Source organism: Rutidosis leptorrhynchoides, chromosome 11, assembly GCF_046630445.1.
Source record: "Rutidosis leptorrhynchoides isolate AG116_Rl617_1_P2 chromosome 11, CSIRO_AGI_Rlap_v1, whole genome shotgun sequence".
Lineage (NCBI taxonomy): Eukaryota > Viridiplantae > Streptophyta > Magnoliopsida > Asterales > Asteraceae > Rutidosis > Rutidosis leptorrhynchoides.
Genome location: NC_092343.1, coordinates 3,246,250 through 3,258,643, shown reverse-complemented (window position 1 = coordinate 3,258,643; position 12,394 = coordinate 3,246,250). Strand labels below are relative to the sequence as shown.

At 32.5% G+C, this 12,394-nt stretch overlaps 2 protein-coding genes across 4 annotated transcripts; one reads left to right on the top strand and one right to left on the bottom strand.

Annotated features, from left to right (window-relative positions):
• Window positions 1-226: 226 nt before the first annotated feature.
• Window positions 227-3,448, top strand: LOC139876670 (uncharacterized). 3 transcript variants are annotated; one of them, XM_071864032.1, is made up of 4 exons: window positions 227-637; window positions 1,607-2,225; window positions 2,828-3,122; window positions 3,222-3,448. In XM_071864032.1, the coding sequence occupies exons 1-4, from the start codon at window positions 532-534 to the stop codon at window positions 3,267-3,269; spliced, it is 1,068 nt and encodes a 355-aa protein (XP_071720133.1). In that variant the 5' UTR covers window positions 227-531; the 3' UTR covers window positions 3,270-3,448. The 3 variants fall into 3 exon arrangements, with proteins under 3 accessions (XP_071720133.1, XP_071720131.1, XP_071720132.1); XM_071864030.1 differs by having other exon boundaries at window positions 228-637; window positions 3,235-3,448; XM_071864031.1 differs by having other exon boundaries at window positions 229-637; window positions 3,238-3,448.
• A 1,259-nt stretch (window positions 3,449-4,707) lies between these two features.
• Window positions 4,708-6,503, bottom strand: LOC139876972 (transcription factor MYBC1-like). Its single transcript, XM_071864379.1, has 2 exons — window positions 5,406-6,503; window positions 4,708-5,013 (listed from the first exon to the last, which is right to left on the bottom strand). Exon 1 carries the CDS (start codon window positions 6,286-6,288, stop codon window positions 5,413-5,415), a length of 876 nt encoding a protein of 291 aa, XP_071720480.1. The 5' UTR covers window positions 6,289-6,503; the 3' UTR covers window positions 4,708-5,013; window positions 5,406-5,412.
• Between the last annotated feature and the right edge of the window lie 5,891 nt (window positions 6,504-12,394).

Genomic DNA, 12,394 nt, shown 5'->3' with positions numbered 1-12,394 from the left:
TAAAGTAATATTTAAATCTTTAAGGGGTTATACCTTTTAGTTCGAATCGAGTTGCGCTTCAACGACATCATCGTTAGCCACGAAATAATTTTACAAACTAAAGACAAAATAAATTGTAAACTAAACTCCGTCGCGAAGCGAGAGTTAGAAAACTAGATAGTATTTAATATATAAATAATAAAATAAGACTATCTATTAACCATTTAACCCTTATCAACAATCAATCAATCCAAACCGATTCTGTGTTTCTCTCTCTAAAAGTTTCTTCTTCTATTTTCTTCAAATCTTCTTCCCCATTTTAATTAGGGTTATATCTTCTCTAACGATGATGTAATAATAATATTAACAAGGAAAAAGGTTTTACAGAATAGAAGAAGATTCTTTGTTTCTCCTATTTTTTGGTGAAACACTTATCATATTTGTATTATTTTATTATATACTATATATTTAGGTTTAGGTTTATTATTAGAGATTTAATTGTTAGATCGATTTAATTTTGGGGTAAGAAAATTTAGAAAATTGAAAAAGAAAATGGAACACCCAAATTCAGTTGCATCAGTTACAACAACTACATGTATGGATTTAGCAGATCCGTTTTTGGTTGAAGCGCTGCAGAATCCACGTCATCGTCTCACTAGTTAGTATCTCAATTTTGCCCTAATTTTATTAGTTATCTCGAAATGTCCCTATTTTTTGTTATTATTACATTGGTGAATTTGTTGATTTATTTGGTTTATTGTTATCGTGTTGATTTGCTGGATTGGGTTAATTTATGCAATTATGCTGTTAAGCTTAGAGCCAGATCCTGTGTAATGGATATTTGAGATTATGCTTCAGACTTTACATATCTATGATTGTAAATTAAGTAGCTTTATGCATATTGACTTTGTAAGTTTTGGTGTAATTTTGCACTGTTATATAAATTGGATAATTATTATTATTATAGAATAGATAGATTACATTCCCATTAGAGTGAGCACTTTCAGATGATGCATTAGTACTACCATTTGTACTAACATTCCTGGGTGGACAGGGAATAAGGTCGGAAACGGTTATGGGATAACTCGGTGAGTTACATCTGAGTAAAAACGCTCCCGTAAACAGGAAAAACCTTTCCGTTTACCCGATATTTCTTACTCTCTTCCAATATTAGATCATATAAAAAGAAGACATTTCACTATGAATTGTTAAATCATTTGTTTATAGTATTTCGTCAATGATTAACGTTTGAATTAGGGAATGGTTTCTCTTTTAGAGGTTTAATTGGTTTCATGCTCTTCTTCATTTATCTTGTTGATTATGCAAATATGCAATGACTGACTTTCTCTTTTGTGCATGTGTGTCCTTTAAAGCATTTGATTGTAATCTAATTAAGATAATTTTTAGGAGTCCTAGGGCTCGCACATATCGTTTTATTTGTGCTATCATGTGACGTTTAGTTTATGGAATATGTATATATTTGTATAGTTTTCTGGTGTAGCAGCCTTGGCTATGAATGGAAACTTTTAAATACATGTTCTTATAATTTTATTACATATTGAAATCTTACATTTCAACCCATTTTTAGTTTGTTCCAAAATTTAATATCAGCATTTTTTTTTATCAGTTTTGCGTATGGAACTTGATATTCAGAAATTTATTCAGAACTCTGAACAACAACAATTTGAATTTCAACATTTCCCGACTTCCTATCTTCGTCTTGCAGCCCATCGTGTTGCTCAACACTATGGTCTTCAAACAATGGTTCTTGATACCTTTTCAGATGGTCAAGGGACTCGAATATTGGTCAGAAAATTAGCAGAAACAAAATTCCCTGCAATTTGTTTATCAGATATACCAACTAAACTGTCTGAAAATGAGAAACATGAGCATGTGAAGGTTGTTTTAAAACCTAGACCAAAGTTATCTTCTGATGGAACAAATCTTGGTATGAAATGTAACTCGGTACGAACAGTTGAGGAACGAATGGAGGATTATGATAAGGCAAGGGCTCGTATTTTTAGTGCTCCTGGTAGTCCTCAGTCCGAGGGTACACCATCGAGGACCAATTCAGACGTTAAGAACTTGTGTATCGATGAAAATGAAGGGTATAAACAGCCTACTATTGAATTGGAAACAAGTTTGAGCCGAGATGGAAATGGTAATGGAAATACGTCTTGTGTAGCCATTCTTAGGGACAGGGAGAAGGATCTAACTGACCCGGATTATGATCGGAGTTATAAAAGGTATGTATCTGTTACACTAAAGTCAAGTACATTTTGTTTTATGCACTCTAAATGTGGCAAATGGGTGGGTTGGTAACGGGCCAACCAGGTTTGGCTGAAGCAGTCTTACAAGTGCTGTTTGAAATGGTTTGGCTAATTGGGTTGAAGTGAATTACAAATATATATGTTATCTTTTCTATAAACTATTCATATCACAATCACATTTTTAGTTTATGGAATACAGCCATTTTAAAGCCTTTAACTTTTCAAAAAACACTTTTGGTAACTTTACATCAAACTTTGAGACGTAGGCATGTCAAAATTATTATGTTGTATAACTAATTATTGTGGTTATCATAATATTTGTAATGTGTTGTTTTAGTAAAGTGATTAGGTACATTGTATGTTTTACAATTACACTTGGGTTTTGTTTGACTTATATCAGTCATTATTTATTTTGCTCGATGATTATAAATTTATAACAGATCGACCATTTTATAATAAACAATCTTACGTATGCCATGAGGTGTAACCGCAACTTACTAATTTACTGTCTCTACTGATAATTCTTGTCTTCTTTGTTAAGCATCATTATAATATGAAATTGTTAAATTAACGTGCAGGTATGTGAGGAATGTTCCTGTGAGTCAAGGGTTTAACGTGTTGCCTTTGACTTTGCCAAAGTTTCAAGCTCCATGTGTCCAATATGATTCTATAGTACCACACCCGCACCTGGCTCAAATTCCAAACCCTCAAGCAGCACTTCATGGGTATAGGAGTCCGACTATGAATCCATATGGTGGTGTCATGGGTGTGAATCACAACAACATATCAAGGGATGGTGTCTATATGCAATGGCCAACTCATTCCATGATGTATACCCATCCATATGATCAGTTTAGACATACCGTTTTCCAGGTATTCATCGTGAATCATTCATTAATTTTACTTTCTTATATAACATAATAACAATCTACAAATAAAAGTGGGCATTTACATTCTGGCTCATTTAAGTAGTTGACTGGTTTAGCAGGCACCATTCTGTCAGCAACCCCTGAGTTTTGATTACTCCCAAAACCATTAGGCTCGAGATGGAGCTGAAAGATAGACCACATTGAATTGGAAGCTGGAACAACATCGATTTTGTTTTGTATTAGGAATTTATCTCGTTATTACTTGTGGTACTATTCAAAAACTTTTGTTTGATTTAACTTTTCAATACATTATTAGTTTACTATCTCAAATCCCGTCTTTATTTACCCTGTGTAATAACCCATCCCACATTGGATAGAATTTGTAAGTTTGGATCTCTTATAAGTTAACTCTCATCCATACTAGACACAACGCGTCTTGAGGCTACAAGAACAGCGGATCCCGTCAAAACTCTGCAGTTAAGCGTGCTCAATATTGTGGTCGTGGTAAGGAGGGATGTTACACCTCTATAATCTAGGTAAAGTTGTTTATATGTTGCCAACGAAACATTGGTTCAATGGCATCCCCTTCACCATGTGTGTTGGGGTTGGGGGTTAGGTCATGGGTTCGAGCTTCGCTCTGCCCATCCTATTAATTAATCTGCCTGAAATATGGATATCTAGATTGACCCCAGGGGTTTTTTCCCGGATCCATTCAGGATTCAAACCCGGTCCGCCTATCCCTCGGGATGGTTTAAGGATCGGGTTCCTGTAATGCGATTCGGGTTTCCTCCCGAATGCGTGTGTGTGCAAATGATGAGTGTCGTTGAAATAAATGATACACCGATGCAAGCTTGCCGTTCAAAAAAAAAAAAAGAAATTTGTTTATATGTTTTATTATTATTTTTTTAACCTAATAACTGGGTGGTTCTTTATTGGTTGCAAAGTCAAAATTTATAGACATTGAGAATCATTACCAAATATCCAAATGCAAATTTCATAAAATCTTGATAAAGCCTAGCAGGCAACATTTTGCATAGAATATGGAGTAATATTTAGCACAAAAATATAATTATTGCAGAAAACTCAAATATTACACAAAACAAGAAGTCTCGTACAAATTTCAGAACAAGCTAAAATTTAGTACAAAAGATGAACTTAATCGCACAAAACATACAAAGTACATGATGTTTGTAAAAGGAAATATGAATAATACTACTACCTTTTTGTCGATTGAATGAAAGTGTGAGTTATATTGATTTTTGTGCTGAGGTTAGGTACATATAGAAAAGTTATAAATTGGTCCCTTGTACTATAGTAGAATTGCATATTATATCCTACTTTTTACTAGGCACTGTATGTGCTTTGCGGTGTCGTTTACTGTGTTTTTATATTGGGTTTTCCATCTTAGGCTTGAAGATGGTTCGATATGAATATATGATTTTTTTTTTATAATATAAAATTCTTTTTACTTTTAAATTGGGAAGAAGTTTGAATGGATTATGGTTTGAAAAGTATATAAACATTATTTAATAAAGATCAAAACGGTTATATATAAATAAGAAATACATCAAAAACTTGGAACTTATTAAACTAGAATAATGGTTACCATCTCTTGAAATGATCCACCAATATAACAAGGTTTGAAGTTTATCAGAAACTCACAATTTACATACTAACCACAACAGATCTTATGCTTTACACATCTAAACTAATTAACATAACAAGTAAAAGGCTTACAGAATAGAAACATAATTTACCGACCACTTAGTATGAAATTTACCATTGCTAATACACGCTCCGTTTTGTAGAACCTGTGAACATTCTCACCGTTTCTTCTTGTTGTCAGCCCTCATGCTTGAGCTTAATATATCAGCATTTTGCCTTCACCATCACACCTATTATCATTAATTTCCAATTTAAATCAACACGAACGAATTGATCAATCTTAGCATCTAGTTTGTAGTAAGTAACAGAAATACAAGATAACAGTTTGAGATGATCTGATCACAATCATAACTTTCTAAAATTTAAATAAAGCACCGAGCTTATGATTATCAGATTATCTAGGGGTCAACTAATGCAAAGTATTACAGCTTCAAGTAGCATAAATACATCCAAGTACTATTAACATAACAGATAGTCGAATTCTACTTCTTACTACTTTTCAACAATTACAAATCAATATCAAAACGCACATTCAAACACCTCTTTAATCTCTAGACACCTAAATGAAGCGAAAAGAACCAAATAGCATTAAAAGCAATGATACTATTAGTAAGTGAATTACCGAAATATTAATCATCTCCGGTTGGAAACAAAGTCAAAACCTTTCTACCATTTGCAGATTCAAGATCATTAACATAAGACACCCCAGAATTGTTATTATTATTATTATTATTATTCAATGGTGTCCCTACCCTATGAATCACTTGTTGCTGCTGTTGACTTTGCCTGTTCAAAAACGAATGCTCAAACTGCCCGTTTCTCGGTGACCCAAAATGATCGATTTGCCCATACCTAGGCTGCAACTGACCATGATGATGTCCTACACCAGGCACAGAAACCATCTGCTGAGCCGTTACGGGTACGTAAGGTACATAATGATCGGGCCTGGCCCGACCCGGATGCAAAAAATGAGCAGGGACCGGAGAACTGGCGAATAAATGATCGGTAGCTGGATCAGATCCTGACCCGGAAGAAAGACCCTGCATTCTTTTTAAATAAAGTCTGTATTTTTGCAAATGACTAGCTACATTCTCTCTAGTTAGGCCATCAACACTCATAAGTTGCATTATAGTTTTAGGAACAGCACTTTTAATACCTAAATGAGCAACAGAATCAACAAACCTTTTATGGAGTTGTGGGGTCCACACAAGTCTCGGTCTTTTCAAGGTTCTTGCTGGTTCATCACCACCACTACCACCACCTGTAGTAATAAGTTCAGGTGAATTAACAAATTCACTTGAATTTGAAATTGGTGGTTGTTGGCTGTTATGTGGTAGTTGGTTGTTATGATTATGGTTGTTAATATTTGGATTATGAATGTTAAAAGCAATAGCAAGATGAGGGGTGATTAGGGTTTGAGATAAAGGGGTAAGGTCTTGTGGGGATGGGAGTTCATCTTCCCATTTTGAAAACCAATTTGATTCACCATCATCAATTTCTCTCATTTTTTGGTTATGGAATGAAAAATGATTGATTGATTGGCAAATATTTGGGAATGAATTTTACATATGAATTAAGACAATTTGTTTCTTGATGATGATGATGATGATGATGATAATATGGATCAGAGTGTTTATTTGTTTCTAATAATGTCTCAATCTTAGAAAGATTCGAGCTTTGATGAGAGAGAAGTACAAGAAGAATGGTGTGTGTGTGTGTTCGAGGTGGATCTTGTTTTTATTTACTTTTTATACAAAAATATAAATATAAATTAATTAGCCAATTTCAATAATAACGAGATTAAGATTGAGAAGATATCATATCAACTACTACGTATTTGACATTACTGGTTATAAACTTAAACAGATGATACCATACAATAATTGTGTGTCACTTTCGAATTCATTAGATTTTTCATGTATAGTCATGTGAATATGTAAGTGCGAAAGCGATTGTATAACTATGGGTCAAGTGGACCGATATATTTAATTTAATATTATATGTTACTAGCTGTTATAAGTCATGGATTATAATTTTATTATTATTATAAACATTGTACAGTAATTTTTTTTTAGTATATATATATGTGTGTTATGAACACATAATACACACACTTAAAAAACATATATTTTTTTTTTGGCCAATCCTTTCTTTCTTCCAATTACTCATCAACCAATAACTATCAATTACTCTTCATAAAATTTCTACAGTCAAGAACCAAGCCACTAAAGGTAGTTATAAGCCTACTGAATTATAACACGTTATCAGCACGATTATCTCAACATTTATACTAAAAATGGTTGGCTCTGCCACCTAACTAATATATGGTCGGTTATACCACCTAAATGATATATGGTTGACACTGTCGCCTAATTTACATTTATGTTATCTAACATTTATTTATGTATACTAACATTTACATTTATGTTATCTAACATTTATTTATGTATACTAACATTTACAATTATGTTCACTAACATTTATATTTATGTTATTTAAGTTATATATGGTCGGTTATACCGCATGAATTATATTTTCTGTAATCTAACTCTTATTAACTTCACTAACATTTATATTTATGTTAATAAGACCTCATGATTGTACGCAACACGTCATTTGACAACACGGTACTTTATGTACGCAACACGTCATTTGACAACACGGTACCATGGGTCGAGATTAATTCCGATCAATACGAATACGATGGGGTCTTTATATGTTATCTAACATTTATGATTACTTATGCAATTAATCATTATTCATTTCATGCATACTAATGTTTATTCTTAAATTTATAATCTTAAAAGTTAAAATAGAAAAAGTAGTTTGTATTTTTATTAAAAGTAAATCTTAAAAGTTAAAATAGAAAAAGTAGTTTGCATTTTTATTAAAAGTTTATCTTAAAAGTCAAAATAAAAAAAGTAGTTTGTATTTTTATTAAAAGTAAATCTTAAAGGTTAAAATAAGAAAAATATATTATAATAATATATAATAATATCATTAATAATATAATATGAACCTATATTCCCTTATGATTTTATTATTTGTAATCATACCATTATTCCTTTGTTTGCTACTTATGAATCTAAACTAATTCTAATTTCATGTTGTTATTTATCTATAAAAAAAAATTATTATGATTATGATTATGATTTATGTTGTTCATCTTTCTGAAAATAGAAAATGTCAAACTTATCAAAGCTTGAGTTTGATGCCTTAGACGTATCGGGAACAAACTACACATCATGGGTTATGGACGTAGAAATAAATCTTGGATCATTGGGTATTCTAGAAACTTTAAAAGAAAATAATACTTGTTCCGATCAAGATAAATTAAAATCAATTGCTTTTATTCGCAAACATATTGATACCACCTTAAAACATATGTTTCTCACTATCAAAGATCCACATGTTTTATGGGAAAGTATCAAGAGTAGATTCGATAATCAAAAGGAAATATTACTCCCGGCTGCGAGGGAAGAATGGAGAAATCTAAGGTTCCAAGATTTCAAAAAGGTAAGTGAATACAGCTCGGCCATGTTCAAGATCCGTTCAAAGCTTCAATTCTGTGGTCAAGAAATAAGTGATGCTGATATGATGGAGAAAACTTTCTCCACAATGCATTCTGCAAACATAACTGTGCAAGAAAATTTAAGATTGCAGAATTATAAAACTTTTTCAAAACTTCAAACTTATCTCTTAGTTGCAGAAGTTAATAAAGAACTACTGATGAAAAATCAAGAATCTCGTCCTACCGGTGCGCTAGCATTTCCTGAAGCTAATGCTATTAACAATAATAATAATAAAAGAAGAAATGCACATGGACGAGGGCGTGGACAAGGTCGTAGCCATATTGGCCAAAACCATCATCATGGAAATTACCATAACAATAATAAAAATCATAACTATGTTCGAAATCACCCTTATGGTAATGGTCGTGGTGGTGGTCGTGGTCGTGGTGGTCGTGGTCGTGGACAAAGAAATAATAATCCACAAAATTATAAAATCCAAACACCATACAATCCCATAAATCACAATGTTGAAGAAGGCTCTTCAAAGAATGTTGAAGATTCTTGTTACCGATGTGGTAAAATTGGCCACTGGTCTAAAAACTGCCGAACAAATCAGCATTCTGTTAATCGGTATCAAGAATCCCTAAAGGGAAAAGGAAAAGAATCAAATCTTGTGGATGACCTTGATACAAAAATCACTGAGCCAACTTGTGACTACTTTAATGAATAAATTTCTAATATCTATATATATATATATATATATAGATATCCTATTATATGCTCGTTAAATAAATGGTTGTAGATTTTCAATCTACACCATATCTAGTTTACTACATATTTTCTTATTATGTGCTATCGTTTGTAACATGTTTTGAATGTAATATATTGATGAATTATGTACTCATTATTTGTTTCTCATATTTTTTTTTGAAATTCATGATGTATACTGCTGGAGTAAAAAATCAGTCAAATGGTGGAGATATTTGTATTGCAGACTGAAGGTTCTTCGTATGCCCGAGAGACATATTAAATTAATGTGGCTAATGTGTTATGATCCAAGTCGGGTCATACCCAATAACAAACTTACCGACACCTTGTACGTATTTAATCTTAACGATTGGATCATTGATTAAATACGCGACACTTGAACTTTAGAAAACGGTTTTCTGAGATATTACTTGATGTATACATATATATATATATATATATAAATTATGGAATAACTTATATATATTATGGATTTAATTATTTATAGGTTAAATAATTAATGTATTTATGTTACATTTTATATAATTTGGTTTTATATAAAATGTATATATATAAATATATGGAATTTTATAAAAATTAAAAGGTTTTATAAAAAAACTAATTCTTTTATAAAACTAATTTTTTATAAACTTGTTGGTAGTGGCATTGGGAGTCAAGTGCACATGCTAGAGATTCCTTCTTTAGTGTGCCATGCTTTTGCATCATTCTATAAAACATGTCCATTGACTCATAGTCACTACTACACATGCATATACACAAAATACATCAAAAAAAACTGCATAAAAATCTCTCTAGCTGCTGCTGTATGCCGTGGGTGTTTAGGGGAAGAAAAGGGTTCTTCACTAGTTTATGCAAGCTCATATTAAGTGTCAAATAAATCCTAACTAAAAGCTAAGGTGTTGGTGCAAAGTTTGGGGTATAACTACTTGAGGTTTCATCCATTTGAAGCTCTATTCTTCATCATCATCTTCATCATCAACTACATAGCTTGGAGAAGGTATAATCTCTTATCTATCTTGTAGTTTGTAAGTATGTTTCACAACTTGATCCTAATTGGGATTTAACTTTAATTGGTTAAAGATTAACAAGTTTTAAATGATAATATGAACATGCTTCCGCTTTTATTTGATCATTAAAAGGTTTTAAGTATTATGAAACTTGTTAAATCCCAACAATGGTATCTAGAGCCGAAGTTGTTGAAATATGCTTCGAGATGGTTATTAAACCCACTATAATTTTGCATTCTATGAACATGCATGAAGTAGAATGTAAAATTTTTGGTTTTGGGTGGTTTGTCATTTTGGCCAAAATCACTTGTGATTCTGTACTGCCAATCACTTGTGATTCTGTACTGCCAATCACTTGTGATTCTGTACTGCCAATCACTTGTGATTCTGTACTGACAATCACTTGTGATTCTGTACTGCCAATCACTTGTGATTCTGTATTGCCTATCTCTTATGTAGTTAAAGTTCACAATCTAAGCCTTGACCTTGTGTTTGGTTGCATGCATGGTTGATTGATATTTATTCAATTGGTTTGTAATAATATTTATTCATTTGGCATGTAATAATTCATTTGGTTATGTAATTTATTTTATATTTGGTATGTAAAATAGATTAGGTTGTAATTTCATTTTTTAGACAAAATGTATTAGGATATATTTTGTAAAATGATGAAGAATGATGAAGACTTGAAGAACACATGAAGAAGCATTTGGATGCAAGGTTAAGTGGGAGATTTGAAATCTCCTACTTTGTGTAATTACCCCTTATCCGGTGGCATTTGTTTTCGGCTAAACAAATGTCTACCAAAATGGCTTGATTGTGAACATATTTGTTTTGCATGCATGGTTGTTTATTGTATGATTGTGGATTGTATGTTTGTATGCTACAAGTTAATCACACAAGTTAACAACAAGCAAAATGGAAATTTAATTGGTTAAATTATACATTAATTAACGACATGCAAAACGACAATTTAATTGGTTGAATTAAAAATGGCTAAAAGGACATTAATAAACGGTTATTAAGATCATGATTAGGATCATATATATAAAATGGTTTATAGACATGAAATTGACTTTTCATAATGAACTATACACCAAATGCATGTTGGTGTATGGCAAATGTTTTCTTAAACTAGAATTTATGAAAACTTAAAATCCCTTAACTAAAACTAGGCAAACAAGTTAAACGCCATCCTTTTGTAGGAACACTTGAACATAGTAGTGAACTCATAATGGAATAAAGGTCACCTAACCATTATGAACTAACTAATATGGTTAAGGTAAAATTCGCATGCTTGTGGGATAAAGGTCACCTAACCACTTGTATGTTAATTTTACAAGTTTACACAAGTAGGACGACTTGATTTGAAAATCATGAACTTAGGGTCACCGAAGCATGAGGAACAAATAGGCGTTGATGGGATAAATATGCCATGCAAAAGGATTGCATGATCCCATAATTTAGAAGTTGCAAAAGGATTGCAATTGTCATATAAATGACTACCTAGTTAAATCAAATAACGGGATAAAGGTCACCTAACCGAAATTTGATTTACCGTTGGATTCTAATATTTAATAAAACAATTAATTATAAAAGGGTGTTGTTTATTAAATTTAAAATCGATACTAAAATGAACTTTGTTAAATTTTGTAGATGGCCGAAAATAACAACAACATGCAAAATGCACCACTTAACCTAAACAACCTATCATTAAGGTCTCTCCTCGAGAAAGACAAACTCAACCATACGAACTTTATGGATTGGTTCCGTAATCTTAGGATTGTCCTCAAACTTGAGGACAAAGCGTATGTGTTGGAGGACCCTATTCCCGACCAACCGGATGAGGAAGATATAGAGGGCATGGCTTATTATGACAAGTATTGCGCCGATTCGGTGCAAGTCGCTTGTCTAATGCTTGGGACTATGATACCCGAACTCCAAAAGGATTTCGAACATCATAGTGCATATGACATGATTACGCAATTGAAGGAGATGTTCCTTCAACAAGCACGTGTCGAGCGCTTCGAAACGGTTCGAGCGCTACATGCATGTCGTATGGATGACACCCAATCCGTCTCCTCTTATGTCCTCAAAATGAAGAGCCTTATTGATCGTGCTAACCGTCTTAACCTAAACATATCAAATGAGTTAGCCACCGATCTTATCCTTAATTCCCTATCAAAAAGGTTTGATCAATTTGTAATTAATTACAATATGAATGGGATGGATAAGAGCATAGGTGAGCTTCACGGTATGCTTAGAACGGCGGAAACTAGCATGGGTAAAAGGGCTTTACCCGTGTTAGCAATCGATCAAGGTGG